Genomic DNA, 22,500 nt, shown 5'->3' on the forward strand with positions numbered 1-22,500 from the left:
TGATGTCTCTGTATAACCCCATTACAAAACACATAAATACAGCATCAGTCAAATGCATTTTCAGTAGTAAATATCGGCATCCCATAATAACACTGTTTAATAGTAACACTTACTCATCCCTGTTCAATGGTCTATCTATTCCCCATAATGTGGCAGCCATGGCCTACTGGTTAGGGCTTCGGGCTTGTAACCGCAGGGTTGCTAGTTTGATCCCCGACTAGTCCACAGCTGAAGTTTGAGCGAGGCACCTAACCCCTCTCACACACACACACACACACACACACACACTTGAGCAAGGCACCTAACCACACACACACACACACACACACACACACACTTGAGCAAGGCACCTAACCCCTCACTGCTCCCTGAGCGCCGCTGTTGGGCAGGCAGCTCACTGCTCTGGGTTAGTGTGTGATTCACCTCACTGTGTGTTCACTGCGTGCTGTGTGTGTTCAGTAATTCACACATTGGGATAAATGCAGAGACCGAATTTCCCTCACGGGATCAAAAAAGTATATACTGTATACTTATACTTATACTAATGGTCCGGACGCGTCCTGTTCCTCTTAGGGGGGTCCAACCCAAGGTACAAGGACTGTTTACATCTTGGCTGCGAAGTTCTGCACTACCCCCACTATCCTGAAGAGGGCTTGCTTCCTCAAGTGGCAGTCCAGACTGCAGGGAACACGGTGGAACCGGACCATCAACTGCTTGTGTTGGGGCTCCAGAAAGGAAACATTGTGTGTCTTTCTGCAGTTATGATTTTTAATTCGCATGAGTAATATTTTCAATTAAAATGCTTGTATGTTTTAGTTTGACATGGTATACATTGCACACATCCAGTTTACTGTCGGGTAAAATATGTGGGACGGGGTCTCCAGGCCTGTAGATGGCACCCTGGGAGGAGGGATGGGAATGGGGGGACAGGTGCTATATAGCTGGCAGAGAAGAAGGAATGTTGAATGCCAGTGTGCAACACCTGAACCTTGCCTTGTCCGTTCTCTTTGTGTTTTAAGGTATGTTTCATTTTAATCTTACTGTTGCCATCTAAGATTGCTTGGTAGAAATTACTGGTTAATGTGTTGAATGTTGAATGTTGAATGCGTTGAGTGATTCTTATTACAATTAAATGAATGTTAATGCAAGCAAATGTTTGGTGCCACCATTAACCATGTGGCCATTGCCTTTTTAGTGAGGGTACAAAGGGATGAATTGGTTGTTGAATGTTTATTCTTAAATACATATTCTGATTAAGGATGTTAATGATGTAATGTGTGTGATGATATTTAGTGACAAATGGATGAATTGGTTGCTGGATGCTTATTCTCAATTGCATATATGTATTCTTACCAGAGATGTTAATGATTTAATGTGTATGATGCTAGTTAGTGTTTAGTGTGTCTGAACAGTGGTTGATATCCTGCAATAGTAAAAGTATTTATGCTGAACGCATTTTTTAAACTAATAAATGGAATGCCAGTGTGCAACACCTGAACCTTGCCTTGTCCGTTCTCTTTGTGTTTTAAGGGAACGTGGTTGTGCCGTGCCCCAAGCTCCCCTAGACTTGGAGGCCGGTAATATTTGGGGGCTCGATCCGGAACAGTGCCTGTGGACTGGAACACTCTTGCCTGAGAGGGCGACCATCTTGAGAAGGTCATCCAATTCAACAGGAAGGTGTGATCTACAGAAAATGGCATCATCAGAACCACGTCAAGTGCTTCAGTGGGACATCCACAGAAAGCTCCCTCTGTTAAGTGCTTCTCAGTTGTATCACTTAGCAGAAATCTTGGAGGAAGAGGGTGATCCATCACAACTGTCTGAAATGTCTGAACCTCAGCTCTACTATTTTATCTCTGATTACCTGAAAAGTGAGAAGCTGTCGAGTCTGGAAGATGCAGGTATGTCCCACCTGCTTTCGTTCCAGGATAAAGTCAATGAACTGATTGCCGGCACAGAGCCACCTGTGCTACATGAACTCTTAGGTAGAGCTTCTGGAAAGACTTCACCAACACCAGAGATTTCAGGAAACATTACATCAGCCCAGGTGGACAATGCGGTACATGCCACTCTAACTGCACCACGTACAGACTTTGGGGTTGGTGGGGAGTTTAACAGATTAAATACCCAGTCCAATGTGCCAGATCAATGGTTGAAAGTTACTGATGTTGCAGCTTTTTTACCTCGCAGGGAATTTAAAATTCAGGGGGGGCAAATATCTGACACAGGCTCTGAAATTTCATATGTTCACATTTGTAAGCAGATTGATGAAGGTATTTGTGATGGTTTTACTGAGTCTGAGATCATGAGGGCTGTGATGAAAGTGACAAAGGGGGGGACATTTAAAGATTTACTCACCAATAAGGATGATATGACAATAACTGAGTTAAAAAGGTTCCTGAGGTCTCATATTAGGGATAAGAGTTGTTCTGAGTTGTTTCAAGAATTGAGTAATGCAAAGCAACAGGACAAAGAAACACCACAACAGTTCCTTTATCGAATAATGGCTTTAAGACAACGAGTGTTATTGGCGTCACAACAACATGATGCTGAATTTCATTACGACAGGAGGTTAGTGCAAGGGATTTTTCTTCATACACTCTACCAGGGATTAGCTGACAGATGTAGTAACATCCGGCAAGATTTAAAACTCTTTGTATCTGACCCCCAAGTAACTGATTATGTTATTTTAGAACAGTTAACCAAGTCAGCCTGTATTGAAGCAGAAAGGGCAAAACGATTCTCTGCTGTTACAAAATCCAGGCCAGTCACAGTAAATTCTACTCAACAGCCAGAAGGTGAACAGAGTAAGCTGCCAAACTCACAAGCATTAATGGACAGTGAAATACAAGCTAATCGCACAGCTATTATGCAGTTGACAGCTCAAGTATCAGCTCTAACTAAAAACATGGAGATGGTGTCTAATCCAGGAACATCAGAACCCCTATCAACAGGCACCCAATCTCAGTGGAAGTTCACAAAAGGGAAATGCAGGGAGTGTACTCGACAAAAACTGGACAAGTGCTTCCACTGTTTTCGCTGTGGTGAAGGTGGACATCGAGCAGTAGGCTGCCTAAACAGACCAAAGTCGGGAAACGGGGGGAGGTCACAGGAGCGGGACAACCAGTGACCAACAGCCTGCAGTCCCCCTTGTACATCCAATCAGCTAATACTGTAACTCCAAGTCTCACTGATGCCAAAATGAATCCACCCAATGTGAAAACAGCTCAATTGATTGGGGGCAAATGCCTTGTTTCATGTGTAGTTAATGGGGTCGAGGCCCAGATGCTATTAGACACAGGGGCACAAGTCAGTGTGATGGGGAAAGATTGGGTCAAAAGGAATCTACCTGGAGTAGATATTCAGCCGCTCCACCGTCTAGTTACTGAACCTTTGTATGTGATTGCAGCTAATGGCTCGACTGTCCCATTTGAGGGATGGATTGACGTGCATCTGGACATTTTAAGCGCGAGGCAAGGACGGATGTCCATTCAAGTTCCATTTTTAGTCTCCCAAAGTTGCTTGGACAATCCCCTGCTGGGCGTGAATGTCATCACGGAGTTGATTCGGGAAAATTGTGAAACAACTGGCAGCGTTAACCTTAGTGTTCTTCTCAGTGAGGCCTTGAACATCAACCCACATACTGCTCAAACCATCGTCTCAGCAGCCCAATGCCAGATTGGAGAAGAAGTATTCCCCAATTGTGTTGTGAAAGTGGGTAAGAAAGGCCTTGTGATCCCTGCTAGGAAAATGGTTGAGGTTAAGTGTAGGATTAGGGGGTGGCCAGAGGGGGGAGCTATGTCGTTTGAACCTGCCATAGAAAGCCATTGGCCTGACGAGTTGGAGCTTTTTCCAGCTATCATTGATGTTCCTGTCGGGCTTTCGAAACTAGTGAGAATTCCAATTCAGAATTATTCCCAGCATGATGTTTTCTTACCACCAAAGACTATTCTTGGTCAAATCGAGGTGACCGTTTCCATCTTGCCAGTGTCCTGCTTACAGCAGAATCCCCCTGTCACAGTTGAGGCCCAGTCAGCTTCAACCTATAGCAATGCACCAGCCAGAGATAAGTGGCATCCCCCTGTTGACCTATCCCATCTTCCAGAGGAGACACAAATACTAGTCAAGGAGGTCCTGTATGAAGAGTCTGATGTGTTCTCTAGAGGTGAAGGCGATATAGGTTGCATACCATCTTTGAATCTTAAAATCCACCTTAAAGATGATATCCCTGTTCAGAAATGCTATAACTCAATTCCAAAACCCCTATATAAGGAAGTCAAAGAATATGTACAGGGTCTTCTGGAACGTGGTTGGGTTAGGAAATCAACATCCCCATATTCATCCCCTGTGGTCTGTGTAAGAAAAAAAGATTCCACCTTGCGCCTCTGTGTAGATTACAGGGAGCTCAATCGTAAGACCATCCCTGATAGGCATCCATTGCCTCGTATTCAGGATCTTCTTGACAGCCTCGGGGGGCACTCGTGGTTTTCAATCTTGGACCAAGGCAGCGCATATCATCAAGGCTTTATTGATAAAGAATCTCGCCATGCTACAGCTTTCAGCACCCCCTGGGGACTATATGAGTGGATCCGTCTTCCTTTCGGGTTATCTAACGCCCCCGGCTGTTTTCAGAGGTGTATGGAAGGTGTACTGGAAGGGTTGCGTGATGAATGTTGCGCCCCCTACCTTGACGATGTTCTTTGCTATTCAAAGACATTTACAGACCACATTTCAGACTTGAGGCGAGTGCTGGCTAAGATGAGAGAGAGCGGTATAAAATTGAGACCAAACAAGTGTGAACTGTTTAAGCAACAAGTACGGTACGTAGGGCGCCTTGTCTCTAGTGAAGGAGTGAAGATGGACCCCAAGGATGTGGAGGCCGTTCTATTGCTCAAAGAGAGACGGCCAGCGAACGTTGGTGAAGTGCGGGCCCTGCTGGGTTTCCTTGGCTATTACCGCTCCTTTATTCAAGATTTTGCCAGATTAGCGAAACCCTTATTTGAACTCCTGCAAAGTCACGGCGAAGGGGTTGCGAAAACATCTGCATCTAAGAGAGTTAAGGGGAAGCCTAGTCGACAGATGTCCTCCAAAGCACCAATTGATTGGACAAAAAAGCATAGTGATACTGTTGCAAAATTGGTAGATATGTTAACTAATCCTCCTATCTTGGCTTTCCCTGACTTTACCCTGCCCTTTGTCTTGCATGTTGATGCTTCTAATTCTGGGTTGGGAGCAGTTTTGTATCAGCACCAACAGGATAAACTCCGTGTGATTGGCTATGGCTCGAGAACACTTACACCAGCAGAGAAAAACTATCATCTTCACTCGGGGAAGCTGGAATTTTTAGCTTTAAAATGGGCTGTTTGTGATAAGTTTAGGGATTACCTATATTATGCACCTTCATTTACCATCTTTACAGATAATAATCCTCTAACTTATGTTCTCAGTACAGCTAGGCTGAATGCAGCTGGGCATCGTTGGGTAGGGGAACTGGCAGATTTCAATTTTGACATTAAATATCGCCCAGGAAAGATAAATATAGACGCGGACACTTTATCTCGATTCCCTATCCCCTTTAGTGATATCACAGAATACACAGAAACCCTGCCACATGACATCATCTCAGCTGTATGGCAAGGGAACAAGGCTGCTGAGGAAGAAGAGGTGCCATGGGTAGCAGTTTTGCAACTCTCCAGTGCTACTCACAGTCCGACTCTAGATGTTCCAGTAATTCCACCTCAAGACATAAAAAGGGCACAGCAAGAGGACCCCGCAATCAAAGAGATATTGAGGTTGAAAAACAGAGTAGAGAGTCCAAGTGCGATAGACAGGAAGACCCTGTCGCGAGATGCCAGAAAACTGATGCATGAATGGAATCGCTTGTGTCTTGATGGTGGAGTGTTGTATCGACAAGCAGGGTCCCGTCGTCAGCTTGTTTTACCCAGTCAGTTTAAACCAGTTGTCCTGAAATTTCTACATGATGATCTGGGCCACGTGGGGGCCGATAAAGTGATCCAGTTAGTCAGGGAAAGGTTTTACTGGCCATACATGCAACAGGAAGTAGAGGACTATGTCATTCGAAAATGTGCATGTATTATTCAGAAACGCCCCGCTGTCCCAGATAAGGCACCCATGGGTTCCATTTCATCCGCAGCACCTTTTGAACTTGTGGCAGTAGATTATCTTCATTTAGAACCAAGTCGTGGGGGATATGAATATATCCTTGTCCTGATGGACCATTTCACTCGATTTGCTCAGGCATACCCCACCAAAGATAAGTCTGGAAAAACTGCTGCAGAGAAAATATTTAATGATTTCATTCCTCGGTTTGGATTCCCACAGAGATTGCATCATGATCAAGGCCGAGAGTTTGAGAATAAACTATTTCACAGATTACAACAACTTTCTGGTATCTCACACTCCCGAACCACCCCTTACCACCCTCAGGGGAACCCTGTAGAGAGACTAAATCGCACACTACTTCAGATGCTTCGTTCTTTGGCAGAAGAGAAAAAGGCACAATGGAAAGACCACCTCCCGCACATGATACATGCGTACAATTGCACTAAGCATGAGGGAACTGGATACTCTCCTTATTTCCTTGTCTTTGGCAGGCCACCACGGTTGCCAGTTGATTTACTTTTCAACCTCAACATCGCAAATGATGGGGAATCTAGAGATCAGTTTGTGCAGAAATGGGCCACAAGGATGCAAGAGGCATACAAGATTGCGGCAGAAAATAGTCAGAAGTCTTCTGCTAAAGGGAAACGATACTATGACCGAGGGGTGAAAGGGCCTCCACTTCAACCTGGTGATAGGGTCCTTGTAAGGAACCTGTCAGAGAGGAATGGCCCTGGTAAGCTCCGTAGCTATTGGGAAAAGAGTGTGCATCAAGTTTTGAGTAGGGTGGGAGATTTAGCCAGTCCAGTGTACAAGGTCCAAGCAGAGAACGGGGAGAAAACTATACGTACATTGCATAGGAACTTACTCTTGCCGGTGAACAGCTTGCCTCTGGAGGAAGAACTGCGTGATCAATCCGGGGGGAGAAAAAAATCTGAAAGGGGAAAATCAAAAGGTGACCTGATGGATTATGAGGTGGACGAGGCAGATTCCGAAGATTTTGATGAGGGGATTACATATAATTTGCGGTCCCGACCGGCCAGGCACGGGGATCTACCTCTAGACTTACCCCTGACGATCCAACAAAGACCTCCATCTAACTTGAGTGCTGCTGCCAGAGAGTTTAGACTTGAAGGGGAAGGACCAGAGCTGCCAGCAGAAAACATGACAGTGGATCCCGTCATTGATGAGGGCCAACTAATAGAACACCCAGATGTCCCTGAAGTGGAAGATCCAGTTGATCCTGGAGACGATCGTGGAGACGACCCTCAGGACCCTGGAGAAGTCCCATTTCAGGGAGACGATCCTGGAGATGACCCTCAAGACCCTGGAGAAGTCCCATTTCAGGGAGATGATCCTGGAGACGACCCTCCGGACCCAGGGGAAGTCCCATTACAGGAGGTAGAGGTACCTGGGGTGAGAAGATCTTCACGTATTCCAAAACCTAGAGAGATGTTGACCTATACTCATTCTGGACAGCCCACTTACCAACATCTAAGGCCTGAGGTCAATTCAATTGGTTATAACCCTAGTTACCTAATACAGAATGAGATACTGCCATACCCAGTGCTTCCTGCAGTAGTTTACTATCCAAGACCAGTACTTTGGGGTTATTAACTCCTTCCTAATAATACACTGGATGCCAGGAGGCATCTCTTAAAGTAGGGGAGAGTGTTGGGGCTCCAGAAAGGAAACATTGTGTGTCTTTCTGCAGTTATGATTTTTAATTCGCATGAGTAATATTTTCAATTAAAATGCTTGTATGTTTTAGTTTGACATGGTATACATTGCACACATCCAGTTTACTGTCGGGTAAAATATGTGGGACGGGGTCTCCAGGCCTGTAGATGGCACCCTGGGAGGAGGGATGGGAATGGGGGGACAGGTGCTATATAGCTGGCAGAGAAGAAGGAATGTTGAATGCCAGTGTGCAACACCTGAACCTTGCCTTGTCCGTTCTCTTTGTGTTTTAAGGTATGTTTCATTTTAATCTTACTGTTGCCATCTAAGATTGCTTGGTAGAAATTACTGGTTAATGTGTTGAATGTTGAATGTTGAATGCGTTGAGTGATTCTTATTACAATTAAATGAATGTTAATGCAAGCAAATGTTTGGTGCCACCATTAACCATGTGGCCATTGCCTTTTTAGTGAGGGTACAAAGGGATGAATTGGTTGTTGAATGTTTATTCTTAAATACATATTCTGATTAAGGATGTTAATGATGTAATGTGTGTGATGATATTTAGTGACAAATGGATGAATTGGTTGCTGGATGCTTATTCTCAATTGCATATATGTATTCTTACCAGAGATGTTAATGATTTAATGTGTATGATGCTAGTTAGTGTTTAGTGTGTCTGAACAGTGGTTGATATCCTGCAATAGTAAAAGTATTTATGCTGAACGCATTTTTTAAACTAATAAATGGAATGCCAGTGTGCAACACCTGAACCTTGCCTTGTCCGTTCTCTTTGTGTTTTAAGGGAACGTGGTTGTGCCGTGCCCCAAGCTCCCCTAGACTTGGAGGCCGGTAATACTTGCTCAAAGTGGGAAAAAAACAAATAGGTGATCTTTAACATAGGCAGTCTTCCACGTGATTGAGCTGCCTCTAAATATATATTTTTGTTTGTCAAAAAATTTGCTCATTGAGCTCAATGCAAATCAAACTGGCTAATAGGCCAACTGGAAAAAGCACCATGCCAATCTCTAGCTATGGTGAAGGGTATTTTACAATTCGTGAGCTGAGAATTATAAGGTTCTATCTCCATTTTGGTCGAAATTGAGTTTTTGACATCATCTGATCCATTAGGTGCTTATTAATGCCTGTGTGGTGTTATTTTTGTAAAAAAAAAAAAAAAAGTTAATTATTAGCAAAATAAAAAGGTACTACAGTACAGTTTTGCTAGCTATGTAAAACTTTGATGCTCAATATCTCAGAACTACCCTAAACGGAGATAGAACCTTATAATTCTAAGCTCACGAATTCCAAAGGCCAAGGGAACTTTATCAGGATGCATAATATCCTGGATCCATGAAATAGCTGGCCTATAAAATAAAAACGTATAAAAAATCCTCCTGCTCCTATGGGAATTTAACATAGGGGTCAAATACGTATGCCCCCTAGCATTGAACATTTATTTATTTACGATACATTCTTCAATCACAAAGAAAATTGGTGTCCTTAGCAGCTTGATTTTTTACTTTTTTTTAATTAAGGCATTAAGATCAATTGTCAAATAATTATTTTATATTCCTCTTTTTAGGCAACTTTAACATGGTATCAAATACATATGCTCCCCACTGTATATGTACTGTAGTGTGTGCATGAAGAATCCTGTACTGACAAAGTGATTATGACAGTTTATCTGTGTGTGTGTCTCTCTCTCTCTCTCTCTCTCTCTCTCTCTCTCTCTCTGTGTGTGTGTGTGTGTGTGTGTGTGTGTGTGTGTGTGTGTGTGTGTGTGTGTGTGTGTGTGTGTGTGTGTGTGTGTGTGTGTGTGTGTGTGTGTGTGTGTGTGTGTGTGTGTGTGTGTGTGTGTGTGTGTGCGTGTGTGTGTGCGCGTGCGCGTGCGCGTGCGCGTGCGCGTGCGCGTGCGCGTGCGCGTGCGCGTGCGCGTGCGCGTGCGCGTGCGCGTGCGCGTGCGCGTGCGCGTGTGCGTGTGCGTGCGCGTGTGCGTGTGCGTGTGCGTGCGCGTGCGCGTGCGCGTGCGCGTGCGCGTGCGCGTGCGCGTGCGCGTGCGCGTGTGCGTATAATAATATGTCCTGGCTACTCAGTGTGTGTTGAGGGGTTGTACCTGCATGAAGAATTCTGTGCTGGACGGGGGAGTGGGTGTGTATGTGTGTGGGTGTGTCTATCTGTGTGGGTGGGTGTTTGTGGGTGTGTCTATCTGTGTGGGTGTGTGTGAGTGTGTGTGTGTGTGTGTGTGTGTGTGTGTGTGTTATGTGGTGACCCTCACAGGCTGAGACTAAAATGACAAGCTAACATAAGCAAGTATATCGCACTTACAATTATGTTTTAGGCTACGTATATACTAAGAATTTCTTTGGCTTTTTCTGGTTTTATTTTCTAAGTTCATGTTTAACTGGTTTCCAAGTTTACTGGAATGTGTGGCTCACCATCTAATACTTGCTGTATGGACAGGAACAAGTTTGACAGGAAGTCTCTACAGCTGTCTTCTAGAGGAAGTTGGCAAACTTGCACTCTTTTGCAAATGCACTGGTGTAAAGCTTGATGATGTGTTATATAAATAAGTAAACATAGGGACTTGGGCAGACTATATTCACATTACTAGGCTGTTGTGACTCTGTTAGAGCTGGAAATGAACATAGTCCTGTTGTTGCTCACTTTAAGCACACTGGTCACAATGTGAGCACATTAAGAAATGGTGTTTTGGAAAGAGTCAATTGACCCTCTAGGGGAGGTGGTCAGGACAAAAGACTCTTCCAATGTGAGCATTTTTGGACAATCAGGGATGGGCAGAAATACATCAAAAATACATCAAAATTTCCAAATATATAAACTTTATTACAGGCTCTAGGCCCAACAGTAAGACATACAACATCAAAAAGGAATGGAAACATATACAAACATACAGTTCATAGCCTCAAAAGGCACCCATACCAGTGTTTCCAAAAATGTGATTCATATCTGACCGAGCTGAACCTGGGGCCTGTAAGCAGCATTATAATACAATTTTGTGACCCATCCAGTCGGGACATGAACTTAAACATTAGGTTCCTCAAGAGAGCTTGTAGAGTCCTTAGCCCTGAGTCACAGAAGAGCTTACTTGCACTGCTACTCCTGGGCTTTTTCAACAGTATCCTCAGGCAGTCATTATATGCTACCTGAAGTTTGCGCAGAGTCTCCTTTTTGTAGCTGACCCATAATGGGGCTGCATACATAGGGGTGCAGTATGCACGAAACAAGCTCACTTTGACATCATCAGAACAGTGATGGAATTTCCTAACCAACATGTTTGCTTGGACATACAACATTCGTCTCTGTCTATGCATATCAGCATCATCTTCCATCAAATAAAATACCACATACCACATACCCCTCTAAACAAATTATCAAAATAAAAAACACTGTCATTTTGTATTTTCAAAATACTACAAAATACTTATTTCTAAAAGCCTTTTTCATCTATCCCTTCACTTGTACACTTTCTGGAAAAAAAACATCCGAAAGCAAAGAGACTCCTTCCATAATCAGTTAACAGAGTAGATTATGCTGACCCCTCATATTAGACATTCCAATATAAACCTCTGCCCTGAGAAAATGTTCGGTAACTCAAGGAACCCTTCCTTAAAGGCGAACTGTAAGAAAAAAAACGAACTGTAAAAAAAACTTAATTTACCTTCACTGAACAGCTTCTGAGCCATTTGAATGGTTATTTATGCCTTTTTTCAGGTTGAATGGGCATTTTCATCATCTCAATAAAATACAAATGACAAAATAGTGTTTTGTAGTTGAAATACATATTTTAAATACATGTATTAGACATACTGCCCATCCCTGCATACAATGGCCTGCCAGTGAGGAAGCTCAATATTACACAGCACTGTGAAGTGGTCTGTGTGTTTAGGAGTTTACTGGAGAGGGTAGACTCTGAGCTGCAGTTGAAGAAGCACACCTGTAGTCATTACTCATTAGGGCACGAATCCACTGCTTTCTCTGGTACAGGTATGATAGTGGTGGACTAAATTCAGAATTGTAGACAGTGTGAGGAAAAGGTTGCAGATTTCTCTGACTGCCTTGTGAGCTTCAAGGACTGAAACGTCGTCCTGAGACATAATCAGGTATGTGGGAGGGGAATAGAAATGAGCCAGCCAAGAGGAGAGTGAAAAAGACAGAAGACGTTGATCACTCAAAGAAGGAAGTGGGGATGTTTTAGTGGAAAACTTGGAAAACAAATTTGAAATCTTCATCGACAGGTAAGGATAGTTATCTAAGTAAGAGCAAACATAGCCCAAAAGGGGACTATTTACACTAATTAAATAACTGGGACTTAATTTCAGGTTGTTTATCTTGTGTTTGTGTGAAGTGGTCCGTGTAAGACAGTGTAGGTTACATTTGGTCTCTTATTATACAACAAGCATGGAAAAAAGACAAACTAAAGCTTACAATTGAGTTTCAATATATTGCAACTTTAAATGGCTGTGACAACGATCTTTTAGGCAATGCACAAACAATGTATTTGACTTAGTCTGTTTTTTTATTAAGATCAAGTTGAACTGGTTTCCAAGTTCACTGGAATGTGTGGCTCACCATCTAAAGCGTTAAAGTACATGCTGTAAGGACAGGAACAGGTCTGACTGGAGGTCTCTACAGCTGCCTTCTAGAGGAAGCTGGCAAACTTGCACTCTTTTTTCACAATTGCACTGGGATGGTGGATTAATGTGTGTTAGTGAATAATATAGGGACTTGGGCAGGCTACATCCGAAGTACCAGGTTGTCGCGTGTCAAATAAAATTAGAATTAGATTACATCTGTTTCTGTAAACACTCCACATGTGAGGTTTATCTTACAAAGCAAGGGCTTTTGACCTACCCACTTCAGGAATAATGCCACTTTTGAGACTTTTTAGGTAGATTCTTGGTGCAATATCAATAGAGATCAGTGGTTAGGTTACTCACAATAACCTACCTATGGTTATTGTACAAACTTGGGTTTCTCTGAAAAGACTTCCTTCAGATTTGGGTCTGACTCAATGACATGCCAGTGGTTATAGACAGCATTTTTATATTCAGACGCAAGGGGAGAAGTGGGGAGTTCCCATTTTGTTTTGCTAATGAAGCATCTGAATTTGCCATGAACGCCAGTGCACACACACTGTAGCCAGAGTGAGCCAGCAGCACAAAGTGGGCGGAGTCAGGCCTAGGCTCACTAATTAATAAAAAATAATATTTGGTTAAAGCCGACCAATAGCAGTGTTGAGCAATACCTCTAAATGGAATGTGTCAGACAATATTACAGAGGCATTTACATTCCCGATATTGTTGCACATTTGATCTGAATACTTTTCCAACTAATATGTGGCATTTCGTCTGCACTTCCAAGCAATTCAATTCATGAAAACATGTACTGTATTAGGCCTACCTGTGGATAGGTTATGTATGGAAATAATATAGCCAACTGGTGTTTAAATTGGTTTATTTTCGTTCTCATAGAGGTCTTGCCCATTCCAGAGACCCTGTGACGTATAGGCCACTTTCCCATTAGGACTACCGCTCCACCATGAAACTTGCACAGTAACTAAATAGCAATACTGACCATTTGATTACTACAGTATGTTCATGTAATATATGGGCTACAGTAGCCCATACAGTAGGAAAACAGTAGGAACTTTGAGATGACCTAACACGTGTTAGGTCATCTCAAAGTTCCTACTGTGAAAAAAGCCCTATCAACTGTGTAGCTCTAGGTACAGTATAGCCTCTCCAGTTAGTTAGCAGACCTGTAGCTTTAGGTGGGGGGGTTCAAAGGCCATCATAGCAGGGGTTATACATTTCACAGTGTTCTCCCTCAGTATCTCTTCTGTCTTATATTTTATTTTTAGCCTTGTGTGACTTGATCCACTTGGCCATTTAAGCCCCTCAATTTAGTCGCCTTTTTTCATTCATGACAACTTTTGGACATATTCTAAGGGATCAATAAAGAGTAAAAATGGGATATAAAATGTTTATCCTTTTTACAGGATGGCATTCTGATCCCTCAAAAAGACAAAATGGGTTTACACCCCATATTGTCCTTCTAAGAGGTTCATACAAATCAAACCAACACCTCCTTCAGCCAAGACATTTTTTCATTTTTTCTAACTTCAGACATGTGCTGTGGGGATATTAAAATGGACAGGTCGGATCTACCACATTCACATGATTTATAAAGTGCCACACTATTGCAGGAAAAAAGAAATGTTGGATTTGCATTTCATCTTGTCCTTGGAAAAAGGCAATAAAAGTGGCATTTTTAGGAAAAAACACCATTTTGGCCAACTTTGAAGGCTCATAGCCTCGAAATACGAAAACTTACCATCTCAATTTTTTGTCAACATGTTCTCTTACTCATGGACTAGATATATGTAGAGTTTTAAAAATGTGAGTGCTAGCCATTCATGACCATAAGAGAACAAAAACTGTTTTTTTTTCATTGCTTTCAAAAAAAATGTGGGTTTGTTTCGATGAATAAGTCTCAAATGGTGGGAAGGACTGGACTGTAATTCCTTTGTGATTTTGGACAACAACACAGGGTACTGCCCCAGTGTTCAAATTTTTAGAACATAATATGGTAGCCTTAAGAGGGGAGAGGGGTTTAAAAAACAGTGGTGCTCATTAAATACAGGAATTTTCAGCCTTTTTTTAGGACGCGTCTATCCACATTTGAAGAGCCATATCTCAGAAACTAAACAAGATACCAAGCTAAAATGTTGGTTTTCTTTTAATGAGACATGGAGGTAACCTGACTTTCGCCAGATCCTGTAGTTCGCTGTCTGCTTCACACAAGGATCTGGGACTTCTCGATAGGAGATGTATTTCTGAAGGCGGGTCCTTGTAAAACATCCTCGCATGTGATTCGATAAACCACTTGCCTGTTATCTTGAATGACGTGCTAGCCTTCTTCAAGCTCTTGCCAAACCCGGTCGGAAGAAGAGTAAAAACATCCTTGCCACCAATAAATGTCTTCAAAACTATTCTCTGTTAATCTTTTAAAGAATGAATATTCGATAGATTCGACAAAACGGTTGAAATAGCAGAATCAATGTCAGCACAAGACTCCTCGCTGCGTGCCGCCATTGTTATTTGAATCAAACACTCGCTTCGGCGCTCCTGATTGGTTGCTTATTTTTTGATCACTGGCCCAGGGGTTTGGATTGCCCTCGCGTCCAGACCCTTGTGTGGAGCTCAGCGAAACGCCTCTGGTGGAGCATGGCGGAACTACAAGGGTCTGGCGAGAGTCAGGCTAACATGGAGGAACATTTGGACCAAAAATCAGGAAAAACTGAGGACCATGGTGTCGGACCTGTTCCAACTGATATGGAATTGCCCGAAAGCTATTTTATACCAGATTTTTTTTTTTTCAAATCTAATATTATGCAAGCATGAGTGGGTCAGAGTAAAATCTTGAGTATGTACGGTGCACGGACAAGAAAGTTCTCTGCAAATGAATTCCATCAATGCTTACAGTCTAATGGAACCAAACAGTAAATGATGAGTCAATATTTACCTCCGTCAAGGAGGTTATGTTTTCATCTGTGTTTGTTTGTCTGTCTCTTGGTTTGTTTGTCTGTTTGTTAGCTAGATAACTCAATACGTGATGGATGGATGTCGATGACATTTTCAGGGAAGGTCAGAAATGACCCAAAAAAGAAACAAGTACATTTTGATCCGTATCACTCAGTATCGTCAGGATACTGGAGGCGTTTATATCTTTCGCTTAGCGGTGTAATGACATGGTATGGCCACGTGGTGGCGATCTGAAGTTTAGATTCAAATGTATGACAACCTATGAAGAACAATACAGACAGAGGTGTGCGCTCTCTGAGTGCTTTTAGTTGTCAATTGCCATGTTCTGTTGTGTATTTGTTTTGTAACCCATCGCTCCCTGCAGGCCCGGAAGAGCAATTCAGTCATGATATCTATTTATTTTGACCGCCGAGCAAAGCGGCCCAAAATATGACCGCCGCTCAGTCCTAGAAAAACAAATCACGCTTCTCAATTCTCAATCTCCTTCTCCATCCCCTACTGCAACTTTTATGCATGTAAATGAGATTACGACACCTCATTTTTGCTTTTTCCTTTTTAAACTGGGTGGCGCTACACATGAAATTAGTGGTTATGGGATGATATGGCTCCTTAAGACCAACCTAAAAATAAACGTGGTCCTCCTAGGCCCTACGGTTCTCGAGATATTGACCGTAAACTGTGTCTGCCCTACCCTCCTTTCAGGGGGTCCAGTCCAGCGGGGGGCGGAATCTACAGTAGCAAAGAACTGACATGTGATGTGTTTGTCAAATACACATATATGAGGCGTGTGCTATTTGTTTGTGCATGTTTCCTACATTGGAAGCACTTGCTTACTTCTTGTTGGGTGTGATATTTTGCATTGATGGCAGTCACTGGGTGGCTGCATCCATCCAGCCAATCCTATAGGACTAATTGATGTTTCTTTTACACCACAGCTCACTTCATCTTGAGAGGCCTCCATCAACTGTGCCCACGCTACATAAAGTTCAAACATGATGATGTCACAGATGGATCAGCGTAAGTCCATGAAACGGGCTCATAGAATCAGTGCTCTCTGGAGCCCAAGAGTTGTCATACAGTATGGATCAACAATCAAACCTTAAACAATGGATCAACATTTGTCATTTTCCATAGTCTGTTGTAATATGATTTGTATCAGACTGCCCCCTGCTGGCCCCGAAGAGCAATTGAAGTCATGACTTCTATCTATTTTTTAAATCACAGGAACATCTGTCTGTTATTTGGATATTGTGGTATAAATTATGGTTTGTTGACAGACATATGAATTAGGCATGTCAGTATCAGCCATATCATATTATCTAATATGTAGGAAAGTTTCAGATCAATTAACCAAGGTGTTGTCAATGTCTAGGACATTAACCTATTTGGTCAGCTAGTGACACTTGACCAGATTAGCAGTTTGGGCATGTGGATATCATCAGATTTATATGAACTAACATTTTGTTATTAAATTAAAAAAAATATTCTGACTTTGGACAGCTGGTGGCACTACTCCAGACAGGCATATTGGGTGTTTAGATGTCATATTCTCCTAATATAAACGTCAAAGCCTTATTAGACGCTAGGGGTATTCGACTTCTTGTAGCTGCCTGCAACTGTCTTAAGATGACTCCATATGTCATTATTTCTGAGATTCTGACACATTTTCAACCTGGAATAGTGCATGATGTTTGCACAATTCAGGGTTGAAAATGTAGAATCTCAGAAATAAATAATCATGTATGCAGTCATCTTAAGACAGTTGCAGGCAGCTACAAGAAGTCGAATCCGACTATTTTCTGGTAAATGTTTTGAGATCATCCATACTGTAGTGGCACCTTGTTGGTTCTAGTCTTCTATACCACCTTTTGAAGTCAGTCTTATAACAACGAGTAATTGAAACGTGAGGAAACCAAAAAGTCTTCTTTTGAAAATGTTTACTTATAAAAACATAAAATTATACAGACATATGGCTCGCACGGTCAAAAAACTGTGTTGCTTCCAACGTCTCTGACTTCAAACTAAACTAATTACGTCCAATCAATTACGCTATGACGTACTGATATCTTATTGGAAGCTCAAAATACTGCAACGTTATCAGACTTAAACATGACTAAATTATGCATTTTAAACAATACACATCTGATGAATTATTTCTTAGCATTTTAACTGTTTTTAAACTAAATTATGAATACAAATGAATTGTTCCCTATTTGGCTCTTACACATACAAACTTAGAGTAACATATATAAGAAGCTTCTCTTTTTCCCTCGCTTCACTACTATGACGCTGCTATCTTTATTAGACATTTCAGAAGCTCACAGATGGTTGGTCATGTGAGTCACTGCTAGCACTCTGATTGGTGTAACCCAAAATGGACATTTTACTTCCTCAAATGCTGAAAAAAACCCAATTATTATCTATTTTATGTGCTAATGGTTTTTTTTTTTTTTTTTTGTAATTTATGAATACCATGGAAGATGAGTAGGTCAGTGTGAAGCTTGGGTGTGTGAAATGCACAAATAAGGACGTTTTCTGGAAGTTCATTCCTTCAATGTCACGCTTCACAATTCACAGTTACAGTAATACATTTAGAGGATAATTTAATAGTGTCTATAAAGTAATGAAAAAGACATTTAGAATAAGCCAGTCCTATAAGGTTAATTGATGTTTTTTACACCACAGCTCACTCCATCATGAGAGGCCTCCATCACCTGTGCTCACGTGTGTGTCCATGAAGAGTGACCAGTCAGATGACCGCGTCATTGATCTCAAACATGATGATGTCACACATGGATCAGCGTAAGTCCATGAAACAGGCTCATATAATCAGTGCTCTCTGGAGACCAGGAAGTGCCATATGGATCAACAATCAAACCTTAAACAATGGATCAACATTTGTCATTTTCCATAGTCTGTTGTAATATGATTTGTATCAAACTGCCCCCTGCTGGCCCCGAAGAGCAATTGAAGTCATGACTTCTATCTATTTTTTAAATCACAGGAACATCTGTCTGTTATTTGGATATTGTGGTATAAATTATGGTTTGTTGACAGACATATGAATTAGGCATGTCAATATCAGCCTTATCGTATTATCTAATATGTAGGAAAGTTTCAGATCAATTAACCAAGGTGTTGTCAATGTCTAGATAGATAGATAGATAGATAGATACTTTATTGATCCCCAAGGGGAAATTCAAGGTCCCAGCAGCTTAAGACACCACACACAACATACAATACAAATAGCACATTAACCTATTTGGTCAGCTAGTGACACTTGACCAGGTTAGCAGTTTGGGCATGTGGATATCATCAGATTTATATGAACTAACATTTTGTTATTAAATTAAAAAAAATATTCTGACGTTGGACACTTTGGTGGCGCTACCCCAGACAGGCATATTGGGTGTTTAGATGTCATATCCTCCTAATATAAATGTCAAAGCCTTATTAGACGCTAGGGGTATTCGACTTCTTGTAGCTGCCTGCGGCTGTCTTAAGATGACTGCATATGTCATTATTTCTGAGATTCTGACACATTTTCAACCTGGAATAGTGCATGATGTTTGCACAGTTCAGGGTTGAAAATGTAGAATCTCAGAAATAAATAATCATATATGCAGTCATCTTAAGACAGTTGCAGGCAGCTACAAGAAGTCGAATCCGACTATTTTCTGGCAAATGTTTTGAGATCATCCATAAAAACTATTATGACGCTGCTATCTTTATTAGACATTTCAGAAGCTCACAGATGGTTGGTCATGTGAGTCATTGCTAGCACTCTGATTGGTGTAACCCAAAATGGCCATTTTACTTCCTCAAATGCTGAAAAAACAATTAATATCTATTTTATTTGCTAATGTTTTTTTTTTGTAATTTATGAATACCATGGAAGATAAGTAGGTCAGTGTGAAGCTTGGGTGTGTTAAATGCACAAATAAGGAAGTTATCTGGAAGTTCATTCCTTCAATGTCATGCTTCACTTCACAATTCACAGTTAATACATTAAGAGGATGATTTACATTTTTTTTCAATGGCTAACAAGCGTTTGTCCATTCATTTGACACATTTTCAAAACTCTAAACACAGACTCTCACCTACAAAACACAATTGGCTAAATGGATCATTTTCCTCTCAAAAGCACATTCCATGTTGTTACACCACATTTTGTTACATATACACTAACTCGTCATTTCTCTGCACACACTAACTTTACCAAAACACTGGAAACCTGACTCAAAATGAAGTTAGTTTGTCAAAGAATGAAGCTTGTTTTCACTTCACAAGATACATGCAGTCAATCAGAGTACACTAGGTTTCAAAATACTACTGTTGACATTACAAAAACTGCATAGACTTTTATGTTTCAGTTTTACAGGTATTTGCATGCAAAACATGCAATCCAGCATTTTTACACTACATTTCTTGGTTGGGAACTGTATGTCCAGATGTAATGTTCACATTCAAATGCATTCCAGTAAAAAGCAGTAAAAAGTTTTTTTGTTTTTTTTACTGTTCACTAGGCCTACAGGAGGTGCAGTATAAATACTGTCTACAGTAGACTATGATAGAGCAGAAAAAGTTTTACAGCATTGCAGTGAACAAAATATCCATGAAACACAAGACCATTCTGAACAAATAACAACAGCAAAAAGCCCAGATATAAAGGGGGTGAACAAAAAAAGCACAATATTACTGTGTCTAATCTCTGCACCTGCTCCTCTCAGTGCTCCTGCACCTCTCACTGCATCTCCCTGGGCCCCTTACTCTTACTCCTCCTCGTCCAGACATGACAGTATTTGTATTTTTCTGTTTCTGCTTCCAAAAACATCACCTCCTCTTTTTTACTCTGTAAGTGTCAATGTAATAGAGAGAAATGACCCCTGCCACTGAGTCTAAGATAGACTGGAATCAGCTGTGGTTGGCCCAATTTACCCAACATAAATCATCTGTGTGTCAATTATTTGATTGTTTGTTTATTATCAGGTGAGATATATTTCTTTTAAATTGATAACATTGCAGAAGCAGATGTTTTTATACTGTATCTGGTTTGGAATATTGTTTTAACTATTGTGGGATGTTGTGTGTTACCATTCAAAAATAATGCAAAAACGATCCATTATTTTGTTGGGAGGTATAGCTTTTCTGTTACAGTAAGAAAATGTAAGCATTGTGAAAATGTATTCACTGACTGCATACTGTGTGAAAACAACATGAAATGTGTGAATGGTATGGCCAACAAAAGACCGATGCTGTGCTAACTGTGTTTAGAGTTTTGAAAATGTGTCAACTGAATGGACAAACCCTTGTTAGCGATTGAAAAAAACTGTAATAGTATATATAAAGTAATGAAAAATACATTTAGGAAAATCCATTCCTCTAGGGTTAATTGGTGTTTTTTTTATGCCACAGCTCATTCCATTATGAGAGGCCTCCATCAGCTGTGCCAACATGTGTGTCCATGAAGAGTAACCGGTCAGAGGATCGCATCGTAAAGTTCAAACATGATGATGTCACAGATGGATCAGCGTAAGTCCATGAAACAGGCTCATAGAATCAGTGCTCTCTGGAGACCAGGAAGTGCCATATGGATCAACAATCAAACCGTAAACAATGGATCAACATTTGTAATTTTCCATAGTGTGTTGTAACATGATTTGTATCAGACTGCCCCCTGCTGGCCACAAAGAGCAATTGAAATCATGACTTCTATCTACTTTTTAATGACAGGAACATGTCTGTTATTTGGATATTGTGGTATACTGTATGGTTTGTTGACAGACATGTGAATTAGGCATGTCAATATCAGCCTTACCATAATATCTAATATGTAGGAAAATTTCAGATCAATTAGCCAAGGTGTTGTCAATGTCTAGCACCTTTCCTCTTTGGTCAGCTGGTTTAACTAGACCAGGTTAGCAGTGTGGGCATGTGGATATCATCAGATTAATATGAACTAACATTTTGATATTAAATTAAAAAAAATATTCTGACTTTGGACACTTTGGTGGCGCTACTCCAGACAGACATATTGGGTGTTTAGATGTCATATTCTCCTAATATAAACGTCAAAGCCTTATTAGACGCTAGGGGTATTCGACTTCTTGTAACTGCCTGCGGCTGTCTTAAGATGACTGCATATGTCATTATTTCTGAGATTCTGACACATTTTCAACCTGGAATAGTGCATGATGTTTGCACAATTCAGGGTTGAAAATGTAGAATCTCAGAAATAAATAATCATGTATGCAGTCATCTTAAGACAGTTGCAGGCAGCTACAAGAAGTCGAATCCGACTATTTTCTGGCAAATGTTTTGAGATCATCCATAAAAACTTAGAGTAACATACTGTATAGAAGCTTCCCTTTTGCCCTCGCTTCACTATTATGACGCTGGCATCTTTATTAGACATTTCAGAAGCTCACAGATGGTTGGCCATGTGAGTCATTGCTAGCACTCTGATTGGTGTAACCCAAAATGGACATTTTACTTCCTCAAATGCTGAAAAAAAAACAATTATTATGTATTTTATGTGCTAATTTTTTTTTTTTTTTTTTTTTTTGTAATTTATGAATACCATGAAAGATGAGTAGGTCAGTGTGAAGCTTGGGTGTGTGAAATGCACAAATAAGGAAGTTCTCTGGAAGTTCATTCCTTCCATGTCATGCTTCACTTCACAATTCACAGTTAATACATTAAGAGGATAATTTAATAGTATATATAAAGTAATGAAAAATACATTTAGGAAAATCCATTCCTCTAGGGTTAATTGGTGTTTTTTTTATGCCACAGCTCATTCCATCATGAGAGGCCTCCATCACCTGTGCCCACGTGTATGTCCATGAAGAGTGACCGGTCAGAGGATCGAATCATAAAGTTCAAACATGATGATGTCACAGATGGATCAGCGTAAGTCCATGAAACAGGCTCATAGAATCAGTTCTCTATGGAGACCAGGAGGTGTTATTGCAAATATATTTGTGTATCGAGAGAATGTGACAGGGCCTTAGACCACAATTGATGCAAATTCTCAAAACACACCCATTCTTCTCTGTTACACTTGCTCCACCCATGTACGTTTCAGCGAGACCTTCATTGCATGAAAGAGCAGAAGTGGGCCTTTGCAACG

General features: G+C 41.2%; 1 protein-coding gene and 1 long non-coding RNA gene across 2 annotated transcripts in view; both read left to right on the forward strand.

The window, feature by feature from the left end:
* The first annotated feature begins 11,924 nt into the window (after window positions 1–11,924).
* On the forward strand, window positions 11,925–20,885 carry LOC134059999 (uncharacterized). The gene is made up of 4 exons (XR_009935113.1): window positions 11,925–12,059; window positions 16,304–16,385; window positions 18,054–18,170; window positions 20,784–20,885. It is a non-coding gene; the product is annotated as an uncharacterized LOC134059999 (long non-coding RNA).
* Window positions 20,886–22,186: 1,301 nt separating this feature from the next.
* Window positions 22,187–22,500, forward strand: part of LOC134059638 (NACHT, LRR and PYD domains-containing protein 12-like) — a 32,536-nt gene continuing 32,222 nt past the window's right edge. The window contains exon 1 of the mRNA XM_062516081.1: window positions 22,187–22,280. Coding sequence (XP_062372065.1) covers window positions 22,207–22,280 — 74 coding nt within the window. The 5' untranslated portion in view covers window positions 22,187–22,206. The remainder of the gene's footprint in view (window positions 22,281–22,500) is intronic.

This window comes from Sardina pilchardus, chromosome 16 (genome assembly GCF_963854185.1).
Source record: "Sardina pilchardus chromosome 16, fSarPil1.1, whole genome shotgun sequence".
Classification (NCBI taxonomy): domain Eukaryota; kingdom Metazoa; phylum Chordata; class Actinopteri; order Clupeiformes; family Clupeidae; genus Sardina; species Sardina pilchardus.